This window comes from Monodelphis domestica, chromosome 4, assembly GCF_027887165.1.
Source record: "Monodelphis domestica isolate mMonDom1 chromosome 4, mMonDom1.pri, whole genome shotgun sequence".
In the NCBI taxonomy this organism is placed as follows: Eukaryota; Metazoa; Chordata; class Mammalia; order Didelphimorphia; family Didelphidae; genus Monodelphis; species Monodelphis domestica.
The window spans coordinates 452,404,060-452,416,967 of NC_077230.1; the positions used below are offsets into that span (position 1 = coordinate 452,404,060).

The 12,908-nt window shown below is 38.8% G+C and overlaps 1 protein-coding gene across 1 annotated transcript; it reads left to right on the forward strand.

Moving 5' to 3' along the window:
• The first annotated feature begins 10,962 nt into the window (after positions 1-10,962).
• On the forward strand, positions 10,963-11,895 carry LOC100013937 (olfactory receptor 13H1-like). Its single transcript, XM_001368252.4, has one exon. It carries the CDS (start codon positions 10,963-10,965, stop codon positions 11,893-11,895), a length of 933 nt encoding a protein of 310 aa, XP_001368289.2.
• Positions 11,896-12,908: the final 1,013 nt, after the last annotated feature.

A 12,908-nucleotide genomic window follows, 5' to 3' on the forward strand; every position in this document is an offset into this window, starting at 1 on the left:
ATCCTTAAATTACTTATATCTGAGTATCTTTTTGGGTTACTCTGTGTGTGTGTGTGTGTGTGTGTGTGTGTTTTGTGTGTGTGTGTGAGAGAGAGAGAGAGAGAGAGAGAGAGAGAGAGAGAGAGAGAGAGAGAGAGAGCGAATGGCAAAATCAATAATACTGGAACATAAGCTTCCTTTCCTTTGCTTACTTTATTCCTGGAATCGCTGTGCAAAGTCCTAAACTAAGAATAGGTATTCAATTTTTTTAAATGCTGCGATATACTGGTACAAACACTTCTTCCTGAAATTTCTCTGAATGCCGCCTTTGACAATTTTGTGAATGTGTGGATTCACATTTAGTCTCTTTCAAACAAGCTTAGAAAGAGGCCAGCAATAGGAGTTGCAGAATATATGAGAGGTAACTATGATGTAATGGAAAGCACAAAGTATGACAATTCAGGAGATTAGTCTTATGTCTGCCAGAAACTGGTTGTTTGACCCTTGGTAAGATATAACTTGCCTCTGGGCACCAGTTTCCTCATTTGGAAAATAACAACAATGGACTAAATTGATTCTAAAGTCCTTCACACTATAACTATTCATAGTACATGATTGTGTGATCACATTGTATAAGAAAAATTTTCCAGGTTCAAAGTTCCTGAAAATCACATTAACTCAGAGTAGGAACTGATCTCAGAAGCCACCTAGTCCTACTTGTATCTGTATATGCTGTGTCTCTAAAAAGTGGGCATCCAGATTTCTCTTGCAAACCTTTGCTGAGGGAGAGCCCACTCTTTGGGAGACAGTTCATTCCACTTTGAGACAGATCTAATTATGAAATGCTTCCTTCCACACAAAGGCCAATTCTACTCTTTGTGGAGTTCCACTATTCCTAGTTCTGCTTTTCCAACCCTAACAGAACAAATTTAATTCTTGCACGTCAAAAGTCTTGAAGGACTTGAGAACATCTACAACTTCCATATCCCACTTCCACAGACTAAACATCATAATAACAATATTTGCTAAAATTTGCAAAGTGCTTTAAACTGTGAAAACCACATTTCATATGAGCATCACATCAAAAACATAGCATAATCCTTATTATTGCATAGGGTGATACTAATATCTATAATATCCCCTTTAATTGGAGTTTGCTATAAAACAGCATCTCCAGTTCATGATCCTGTTTGTCCTTGACTAGATTCCCTTCTGCTTGCCCATTTCCTTCTTAAAATGTAGCACCCTAAAGGAAATTCAGCACTCCAGACATGACCTGACCAGAGAGGGGGAGTACATACTCAAAAACTGTAGCTGAGATGATGTGCACTCTAAAGAATGTTGGAGATCAATGGCATCCCATCCAGTACACAATGAGGAAGAGAACGAGACGAAATCTTTGAATGTTGGACACTAGACAAATGATGAAGGCTTTCTAACAGAATATAACATGCAGAAGAAAGATGATATGAAGAGTATATGGAGGGATTGGAATGGAGAGACTTTGGCTGTGGCAAGAAAAGTACTAGGGAAGGTACTATAATAGTACAAGTGAATGGGGGAGAAGGAGTATACTAGAGCAGTAACAATGGAAAGAGACAGGAGAGAAGGTATGAGAAAAAGATTTAAGAGCCCTGACTCTGATCCCACTCAAACGCCCTGGTAAGAAATCATATATGAGCTCCAATAATGGGGGTGGATATAACAGACATGCTTAGCTCTTTCTTTTAGGCTTCTCACTTCCAACAAACTACGTCTTGGATAGATAATTGCATCTTCTTCTGAAGAGGTTCTCCAAAATGCGGTCAACTCTGATCTCATGGGACAATGATGGTTAAAGATATGGTATAGATATTGTTATAAGGCAATACAAAGGCAGAAGCAGGAGATCCTGCTTCCAGAATTCTGGAGACGTGGCAGGGCTGTTGCTTCTCCTAAAGGACAGGCTGGAGGTTGAGTTTTGTCTAGTCCTCTAGGGTAGACCTAGTGAACTGGCTATTATCTCTGCTGTGGCTTTCCTGTTGATCCATCACAGGAACTTGCTGTCCCCGTGTATCCTGGGCACTGATTGAGCTCCTACAGAGCTGCTTGAGACACCAAAAGCCATCTGTCAGGGAGACTATTCCTTTGAGCCCTGGTCCTGCTTATCTTCCTACCTCCATCACCCTGCAAGGGGGAAATTGGGGTTAGAGAAGTATAGTTTATTGTAGGAACTTTTATTGTAGGTAGAGAGCTGACGGGCAGTGCAGATAGCATCTCTCTGAAGTTACCAGCTTGTTTTGGGGAGGGGGCTATTTATGTTCTTTAGTTTAGATATCCCAAGCCCCTTTTCACCTTTCCCTTAGGTCTCAAACCAAACTGTCCTGTGACTATACAGTATCTGTGTTTCTTAGCTCAGGGTCTGGCTCTGCCTCCCTAGGAGGGTCTACCCTTCCCCAACCAGATTACTGGCCCTATAATACCATATATATATATACATATGGAATACAGAAAAGGCTGGATTCAAGAGGGCAGAGTGGCAAGACTGAAGTCGTCCTCCTGTCACAGTGGCATGAAGGGGTCATTTGCTTCCCTTCTGTGTAGTTGTTTCTTCAGCTTTGGAATGACGGAGTAACTTAATACTAACAATAACAGAACACTTACTATGTGCCAGGCACTGTGCCAAGCGCTTCACAATTATTTTCTCCTCTGATCCTCCCAAAGATCCTGGAAGATGTGTGCTAATATCATCCCCATTTTATTTCATTTCATCTTTAACCTTTTTACAGGTTAATTACACAATGCTGTGTATTGGTTCCAAGAGCAGAAGAGTGGTAAGGGCTAGGAAATGGGGGTCAAGTGACTTGCCCAGGGTCACACTGCTGGGAAGTGTCTGAGTCCGGATTGGAACCCAGGACTCCCCATCTCTAAGCCTGGCTCTCAATCCACTGAGCTACTCAGCTGCCCCCTCATTCCCACTTTAAAAATGGGGAAACTGAGGTAGATGGAGGTTAAGGGTTTTGCTCAAGGTCACAGAACTGAACAGTGGCAATACCAAAGTTGCCCTTTTGTCACCCTAAGGGTGGCCCTAAGGGGTTTTCCTGTCTCAAGGAATATTTATAACTCAAGGTCTGGTGTCCTGACCACTGTGCCACCTAGCTGCCCCCTAATATATTCACTAAATCCTGCTAGTTATGATGTTCTATGGATGGAAGCTCTACAATTTGCATATTTTCAAATTCCTCTTAAACTGGGGGGGGGCAGTAATTTAGGTTCATACATGTATACATACATGTATATATGTTTAAAAGTGTGTGTGTGTGTCTGTGTGTGTTTAGGCTTGCCATGACTCAGGGTTTCCATCCTCTATTCTCTTGACCTTCAGATTCTGGAGATCTACGTACTGTGATTCTAGTGAGGTCAGTTAATTATACCAATAAATACACTAATTGTAATTGTACTGTGGCCTTCCTACCCCCACTGAAGCTGTCACAGGGGGTTTTCTCAGCACCTGCATCACTTGTTTTCTCATTTGATCCAACGACTACATCTTTAAAAACTTTTTAAGTGAGTCAGAAAGTTCACTCTGGATTCCCCAGCCACTCGCAGAACTTCTGATTTTAATGAGTACTTGTTCCCACAGAGGTCTCCTCCTGAAGGCCCTCGAGACAATGAGGAGGAGAGAAGAAGGACAGTTTTATTTCCTTCTGCAATTATTTTCTTCCTTTTATTTTGGCTCAATCCAAGCACCAGCCCTCTATCACAAGGGGATGCCCCCTGTAATTGTGTGGGGAGACTGGAAAGTGAAGGCTAGAAGGAAAGAGAAAGTTCAACCTTGGTGATCTCTCCAGAGGCCAATTCTATGAACTGCTCTTTAGTAGAAGCTGATTAGTCCTTGGCATCACCTAAAGCCACCCGCAGTGTGGCTGGGAAAGATGGGTTGGACATCTTTGGAAAATATTTTCTATTCTAGTTGTGTTCATGAAAGCCTGGTTAGGAATTAAGAGGTAGAAATGGAAGAAGACTTCTTTTGAACCAAAGCCAGCTTCAAGGGTCTTTCCTACTGTCATCTTCCACATGCTCTACCTAGAATACCATTGAATAAGAAATGAGAGAGAGAACCTTGGGAAGAGGCAGCATGAAAGACAATGAAAGTATATTTTAGAGGGAGAAAGTTGGAGACAGACAGACAGACAGAGAGATAGAGACAGAAATACAGAGACAGAGACAGAGACAGAGACAGAGACAGAGAGAGAGACCTCTTTGAAGAATCCCATTTCATCAAAAAATAAAATGATGGAAGGTGGAAGGTACTTTCAAATATAGATTCTTAAAACAGAGAATATAAAATATCAGAGTTTGGGAAAAATGTGAGAACATAAGATGTTAAATATAGGTGGGTCTGTAGAACAAAGAACAAAAAATGTTGGACCTGGGCACAACCCTAGAACACAAAATATTAGATCTGGGAGGGTTGATAGAACATGAAGTGTCAGAATGAGAAGAGTCCTGAGAAAGTAGGATATCAAAATTTGAATAGACTTGGAAGGATGTAGAATCAAAAACTCTTCTCTTATACATAAGTAAACAAAGGTTTAGAGATGAGAAATACTTTACCTTAGAGCTCACAACAAAAGAATGGCAAAGTTATAATTAGCACCCAGGTCACATAATGGAATTGTAGGTAGAAATGATTAATTGTCATTTAGTTAGCCCTTTAAAGTTTCCAAAACACATCAATACATGATTTCTTTTGAGCCTCACAATAAGAAGGAAGGAAGGAAGGAAGGAAGGAAGGAAGGAAGGAAGGAAGGAAGGAAGGAAGGAAGGAAGGAAGGAAGGAAGGAAGGAAGGAAGGAAGGAAGGAAGGAAGGAAGGAAGGAAGGAAGGAAGCAAGGAAGCAAGGAAGCAAGGAAGCAAGAAAGGAAGCAAGAAAGGAAGCAAGAAAGGAAGCAAGGAAGCAAGGAAGCAAGGAAGCAAGAAAGGAAGCAAGGAAGCAAGGAAGCAAGGAAGCAAGGAAGGAAGCAAGGAAGCAAGGAAGCAAGGAAGGAAGCAAGGAAGCAAGGAAGCAAGGAAGGAAGGAAGCAAGCAAGCAAGCAAGGAAGCAAGGAAGGAAGGAAGGAAGCAAGCAAGCAAGGAAGCAAGCAAGCAAGGAAGCAAGCAAGCAAGGAAGCAAGGAAGGAAGAGATGGTATGAATGCAAAAAAAATTGAGTTGAGGGGACATAATCACTATTTTACAATATTTTTAGGCCTGGCACATGAAAGAGGAACAAGCTATTTCCTGTGTGATTCCAAGGAGAAGGAGAAGAATCTGCTAGAGTGGTGACTGCCTCTGGCTCCATGTTAGAAGTCTGACAGTAAGTTCCAGTTCTGATTCTAAATAGCTGTGTGATATCAGGTAGGTCATTAACTTTTCTGGGCTATACAGTTTCCTCATTTGTATAAAATGAGGGTTGTACTATAGGTTATCTAAGCTTCTTTCAGCTCTCAAAAGCTAAAATTCCTTTGAATGTGTACATTAACCATAGGCAAATATTGGCTCAGTTTTTTAAAATCACTATCTCAAGAAATCACATATGAAGAAGAGGAAGAGAGTGTGCTCCCTCTCACTAGATGATTTCATGAAGATTGTGGATGATCATTCATCAAGAGCTCTCTAGACATGGCCACCCTGCCATGGACAGGAAGTTGAACTAGTTGGCTTCTAAAATGACTTCCAATTGAATGGTCTAATTTTTGCTCAGTCATGTCCAACTCTTTGTAACCTCATTTCATGTTTTCTTGGCAAAGATCCTGGAGTAGTCTCTCAATTCCTTCTTCAGCTCATTGTACATATGAGGAACTGAGGCAAAGAGTTAAGTGATTTGCCCAGGGTCACACAGATAGTGCCTGAGAACAGATTTGAGCTTAGGAAGATGAGTCTTCCTGACTTCAGACCCAGCATTCTATCCATTTGTTTCCTATCCAACTATTCTACTTAGTTGTCCAGACTGAGCTAAACCTTCCATTTCTTGCAAATCAAAACAACTCTGAGGTATCACCTCACACCTAGCAGATTGGCTAACATGACAGCAAAGGAAAGTAATGGATGCTGGAGGGGATGTGGCAAAGTAGGGACATTAATTCATTGCTGGTGGAGTTGTGAATTGATCCAACCATTCTGGAGGGCAATTTGGAACTATGCCCAAAGGGAGCTAAAAGACTGTCTGCCCTTTGATCCAGCCATAGCACTGCTGGGTTTGTACCCCAAAGAGATAATAAGGAAAAAGACTTGTACAAGAATATTCATAGCTGCGCTCTTTGTGGTGGCAAAAAATTGGAAAAGGAGGGGATGCCCATCATTTGGGGAATGGCAGAACAGATTGCGGTATATGTTGGTGATGGAATACTATTGTGCTAAAAGGAATAATAAAGTGGAGGAATTCCATGGAGACTGGAACAACCTCCAGGAAGTGATGCAGAGCGAGAGGAGCAGAACCAGGAGAACATCGTACACAGAGACTAATACACTGTGGTATAATCGAATGTAATGGACTTCTCTCCTAGCAGCAATGCAATGATCCAGGAAAATTCAGAAGGACTTATGAGAAAGAACACTATCCACATCCAAAGGAAGAACTGTGGGAGCAGAAACACAGAAGAAAAACAATTTCTTGATCACATGGGTTGATGGGGATATGACTGGGGATGTAGACTCTAAATGATCACCCTGGTGCAAATATCAATAATATGGAAATAGGTCTTGATCAATGATACATGTAAAACCCAGTGGAATTGCTCATTGGCTATGGAAGGGGAGAGGGAAAAGGGGGAGGGAAAGAATATGAATCATGTAACCATGAAAAAATATTTTAAAGTAATTAATTAAATAAAAATTTAAAGACTTTCCATTTCTAAAAATATTTTTATTTTCTCTTGATCTATAAATTGCAGAGAGGGTTTGTGATTACTGAAAAGAACATTGACATTGAAGTCAGTGGACCCAGATTAATATAGTTAGTTTGTTATTTTCTACTTGTGTGAACATGGATAACAAGCTCCCTGAGCCTCAGTTTCCTCCTCTGTAAAAGGAAGGGAATGAATTTTAGATGATCTCTAAAGTCCCTTCCATATATGTCTATGGTCCTGTAGTCAGTCCTTTAGCTATATCACAACTGGAAAAGTAGTCCAAGGCCAATAAACTTGTAGACCTCTTGAATTATCTTTACTCTTCACTCTCTCTGTGGAAATCCTAGCCATCTTGAAATCTCTCATTCTATTGATGTATGGAAATTTCAACATGTCTTTATTAAAATAGAAGGAGGAAAATAAATTAAATTCATAAAAGACATCATGGGAGATGGTCATGAGTTGAGTTAACTGGCCATACTTTTCCATCCTCTTCTTGAGGATCCATGCTAAGGTGGATAAATCACAAGGCTGACTCAGGGCTAAGTTTTTGAAGTCCTTTTAAAATGACTTATTTACCATCCAAAGATCTCTTAAGAGACCTTCTCCATCCAGAAGTATCTATGTTCTAATTGATGAGAGAAGAATGAAGATTCATCCACCAAGGTTAGTCAATTTGCTGATAAATGATATTGTTGCTTTGTATTTCTTTCCCTTGCCTTTGGTCAAGCACTATACAGTTGCAAACCCTGAAGCCTGTGATTTCTTGAAGCATCCTTGATGACCTCAAGGCTGAGCATGATATGGGTAAGAACTTTCCTTCTATGGTGAAATAAGCTACTCTTGCTTCTAATCTGTGAACTGCATGGTCCAATCACAACAGCTCAGATTTCTCTTTTGTTTTAAGGCCTACAAATATGTTTCCTGAAAAATTTTTTAAATTATTATTATTCCTAATTTACAGGGAAAAAATTGACACAGAGAAAAGACTTTCTTTCCCTAGGATGTTCAACCAAGATCTCCTGCACCAAGGTCTTGCAACTTTTCTATTTAAATAAAATGTTTAAATTAGAATCTTAGAAATAATTCAGACCAATATTTTTACTTACACAAAAGAAAACTATGAATTATAGAGATGAAATTACTTACTGATAGATCGTACAAGTATAATCTACATCAAATTGCTTGCCATTTTAGTGAAAGATAAGGGAAGGGGGGCAGTATGGAGAGCTTTTAGAATTGAGAATTTTGGAAAATCAATGAAAAATTGCTTTTGCATGTAACTAGGAAAAATGAAATACTATTTTCGCATTTTTAGTTACTTGCTGACTTCATATGACCAATAAACATCAATAACTGAACTTAAAACAAAGTCCTCAAATGTCATAGTCAATGATATTTGCACAATAACACTCCCCACACTGATTCTATGCTAAATTTGGAGATAGATTCCAGTTACATTTTATTTTCTAGGATCATAGAGTAGAAAATCACTGATAGATGATTTCAAAGAGGATTTAATTATACCTACTCATTTTACAAATAAGGACACTGAGATTTGGGTGAAGAGGTGAAGTATCCTGTCTACATTCACACAAAGGCTTTAGCTGACTGAACTAGAACCCAACTTGAATGTTTTTCAGGCTAGGGCACAGCAAACTTCCTATCACTTCAGATTCCCATTTCTCTCTGGAATTGGTTACTGTCTTTTAGAATCAAACTCACTCTGAAGAATACCATTTCAATGACAGGTCTGGGATAGCAAAAATTTTCAGATAGGGGAAGCTAGGTCGGTAGCACAGTGGATAGAGCACCCTGCCTGGAGTCAGGAAGATCTGAGTTCAAATGTGGCCTCAAACATGTTCTAGTTCTGTGACCATGGCCAAGTTAACTCCAATTGCCTAGTTCTTTCCACTATTCTGTCTTGGAATTGATACTTAGTATAATAAGTATATACAATGAAAGGGAAAATATGTGGCTATATATTCATATAAGGATGATACACTTAGTATTGATTCTAAGACTGAAGGAAAGGGTTTAAAAAATAAAAATAAGACTTTTCTGGTAACTTACTTAGATGAAGCCCTACTTCATTGACATAAATGCCAATATCAGTGAAATATGTAGATTAGATAGATAGATAGATATATAGATAGATAGATGAATGGGTGGATAGATAGATAGATAGATAGATAGATGGATGGATGGATGAGTGGATAGATAGATAGATAGATAGATAGATAGATAGATAGATAGATAGATAGATAGATAGATAGATGGATGGATGGATGGATAGAGATAGATAGATAGTTAGAGATAGATAGATAGATAGATAGATAGATAGATAGATAGATAGATAGATAGATAGATATAGATATAGATAGATGGATAGATGGATGGATGGGTGGATGGATAGAGATAGATAGATAGATAGATAGATAGATAGATAGATAGATAGATAGATAGATAGATATAGATAGATGGATAGATGGATGGATGGGTGGGTGGATGGATAGAGATAGATAGATAGATAGATAGATGGATGGATAGATAGATGGATGGATGGATAGATAGATATAGATAGATGGATAGATGGGTGGATGGGTGGATGGATAGAGATAGATAGATAGAGAGATAGATGGATAGATATATAGATAGATAGATAGATAAATAGATAGATAGATAGATAGATAGATAGATAGATAGATAAGACAAATTTGTAGAGTTTCTTGTGTCAGGTTTTCCTTGAACCTCTTCTCTAGGAGTAAGAGGCCATTTAAAACATTTTCTTCTGATTAAAATAATAATAGCTCAGGTTAACACAATATTTCACTCAAAATATCTTTTGTGAATTTTGCAATGTCTCTATGAGATAGGTTGAAAGTATATCCTCATTTTACAAATCAGGAAACTGAGAATGAGAGAGGACAAGGACTTAATTCAACATTATACAGGAAGCAAGTTATGGAGCTATAACTCTAAGCTAAATCATCTTTTTATAAGTCCAATAAATTTTTCACTACACTAACAGTGGACTTAACCTTGAGATAAATTTTTATAGTTCAGGGAATTATGTTTCATCCTGTATAGATAGGAAATAGTTAGATGGGGACATGAATGAGAGCAAAGTGGAGCAAGTACAAAGAGAGCAAAGATGTCTGTTGTTTGATGTGGCCATTGGATTTGCTGAGCTGCTTTCATCCCTTTCTTCCTTGCAAGGGCTTATTCATTGAACAGGACCAATAAATACATTTAATGAGATGGAAGATGCATGTGGCTATATTTGGATATAAGGATGATAAAAATATGAAGCATAGAGGGATTTTTCAGAACCCTTTCAAGGACAATGAATATTTCACATTGGTATTCAAAATGTCTGTCTTAGTTTCCTCCTCATCAAATGGAATAGCAAATACGGATACAGTATACCTCAGAAGGTTGTTATAAGAATAAAATGAGATCATTTATGTGGAAGTATCTATCAGAAGGTACCTCCCAGCCCAGAGAAGAACTGGCTTGTAAATGACCAAACAAAATTAGTGAAAGAACTGGGATGAAATTCAGAGCCTCTAGATTTCCAGTTCAGTACCCTCTACTCTCCCCACCAACCTTCCACCATTCCTGGATATCTCTAAGTGTTTTGACATTATAAAGGGCTACATATATCTGAGTTGCTATTCATTTTATTATAATTGCTTGCCCTGAACTTATGTCCTATGTGTCATGTTGCATTACAAAACAAAGGTAATTGAACCTTTGAACGCACTCTCCCAATGACAGAAAAGTATTTATATCCAAGTTCAACAATAATCTAGATGACATCTAGGAACCAACTCAACTAAATGTAGAGAACTTCTCATAAGAAGGATGGATATCAGGTCATGAAATGCTTTGGCCATAGCCACCCATGTAGATCCTCTTTGTAGGCTTTGATGGGTACATAAAGTCAAAAAGATTTTGAGTTAAAAAGTCAAAATGCCCCCATGTAAATTGGAAATTGGTCTGCAAATTAGAAAATATATGTGTGTTATATATGACATATATATTTAATAACCACTTTGGAACTCAATGTGTTTTTTTCTCTTTGTTGCTTCAGGTAGAGGAAAAGGAATGCTATGGATAGAAGAAATGGCACAGATGTGACCTATTTCATCCTGATTGGGCTCTCAGAGTATCCCCGAGCCCAACTCATCTTCTTCTGCATACTCCTGGTGGCCTATATTGTCACCCTGCTCGGGAATAGCCTCATTCTTCTCCTGATCCACTATGACCCTCAGCTCCACACCCCCATGTATTTCTTCCTCAGCAATTTGTCTTTCCTGGACATCTGCTATACTTCATCTACCGTGCCTCAGATGCTCATCAACTGTTTAGTCAGGACTCCCATCATCTCCCTGACTGAATGCCTCGCACAGATGTGTGTCCTTCTCTACTTGGGTGTTGTAGAATGCCTCTTTCTGGCCATCATGGCCTATGACCGTTTTGTAGCCATCAGCAACCCCCTGCACTATGCGGTGAAAATGGGGCCCCAGCTGTGTTTACAGCTGGCAGTGGTGCCCTGGTTTGTATCATTTATCATCGCTGTGGTCCCAATCCTGACCATGCCACTGGATTTCTGTGGCCACTACATTATCAACCACTTCTCCTGTGAGCTCTTGGCAATCATCAAGCTTGCATGCAATGATTTGAAGTTCTTTGAATTGTTAATTATGGCCACCTGTTCCCTAACTCTCCTGCTACCCTTTACATTTATCCTAGTATCCTACGGGCACATCTTGGTAGCTGTGTTGAAGATGCGCTCAGCTGATGGACGAAAGAAAGCCTTCTCCACCTGCAGCTCCCACCTCACGGTGGTAGTTATCTTTTATGGCACTGCCATCTCCATGTACATGATGCCGCAGGACAAAGTCAGCCGAGACAAAGACAAGATTATCTCTATGATGTATTGCATTGTGACACCCATGCTCAATCCCATTATCTATAGTCTTAGGAACAAAGATGTGAAAGGGGCTCTGAGGAAACTAATAGGCAAAAAGAGTGACTCCTAAGAAATAGATCTTTGATTCCCTTCTTAGGAGATCTAGAAAAGCGTGGAGTTTTTTTTGTTGTTTTGTTTTTAGTGATATGTATCTTCTACAGCATAATGAGTATGAAAATAAGTATTGCATAATAACACATGTAGAACCTATATCAAATTGTTTAAGTCATAGGTAGAAATAAGGGAAGGGAGATAAATTGGAATTTCAAATGTGAGGAAATGCATATTAAAAATGGTTACTACGTGTAACTGGAAAAAAATAAATATTACTCCAAAAATGAAAACAGAAGATTGAAAAAAAATATCCAGAAGAGGAATGGCTACGAAAAAAAATAATAAATGAAAGGAAATGGGCAGCTGGATGGCTCAGTAAATTGAGATCTGAGCCTAGAGACAGAAAGGCCTGGGTTCAAATCTGACCTCAGACACTTTCTAGCTATGTGATTCTGGACAAGTCTCTTAATCCTCGTTGCTTAACCCTTAATGCTCTTCTGCCTTGGAACCAATACTTAGTATTGGTTCTACAATAGAAGGTAAGGGTTTAAAAAATGAAATGAAAGGAGGCAGTGGTTCGCAAGGTCTTCTGTTTTCAAGAAATCTATCCATCCAACAGGAAGATTTTTGTTGTGGTTTCAAACACACAAAGACATGGATAGAGCACAGTGTTTGACAGTCACTATTTCAGACATACAGTCTAGGACAGTACACAAAGCCTGAATATTTCTTGTTAGTTTTCCATTTTTTTTTGAGTTTTGTATTGTGCAGAGAAGCATAATGGGAGTGAAGGATAATGAATGTATTATACACACGTAGAAGTAACAGTGACAAAAACATGTTGGTTGGCTAGTAATAAGATAGTTGCTCTCATGCATTGCTGGTGTCATTGCAAATTCATTAAAATTCTTTGAAAAGACAGTAATGAATAACACTGATTTTAAAAAAAGTCATACCCTTTGATCCAACAATATCCTTATTAAGTATCTACCACAAGAATATTTTAAAAGAAAAATATATATGTATTAA

Coding starts and splice junctions, on each gene's coding strand:
- LOC100013937 (XM_001368252.4), top strand. CDS start 10,963: ATGGATAGAAGAAATGGCACAGATGTGACCTATTTCATCCTGATTGGG.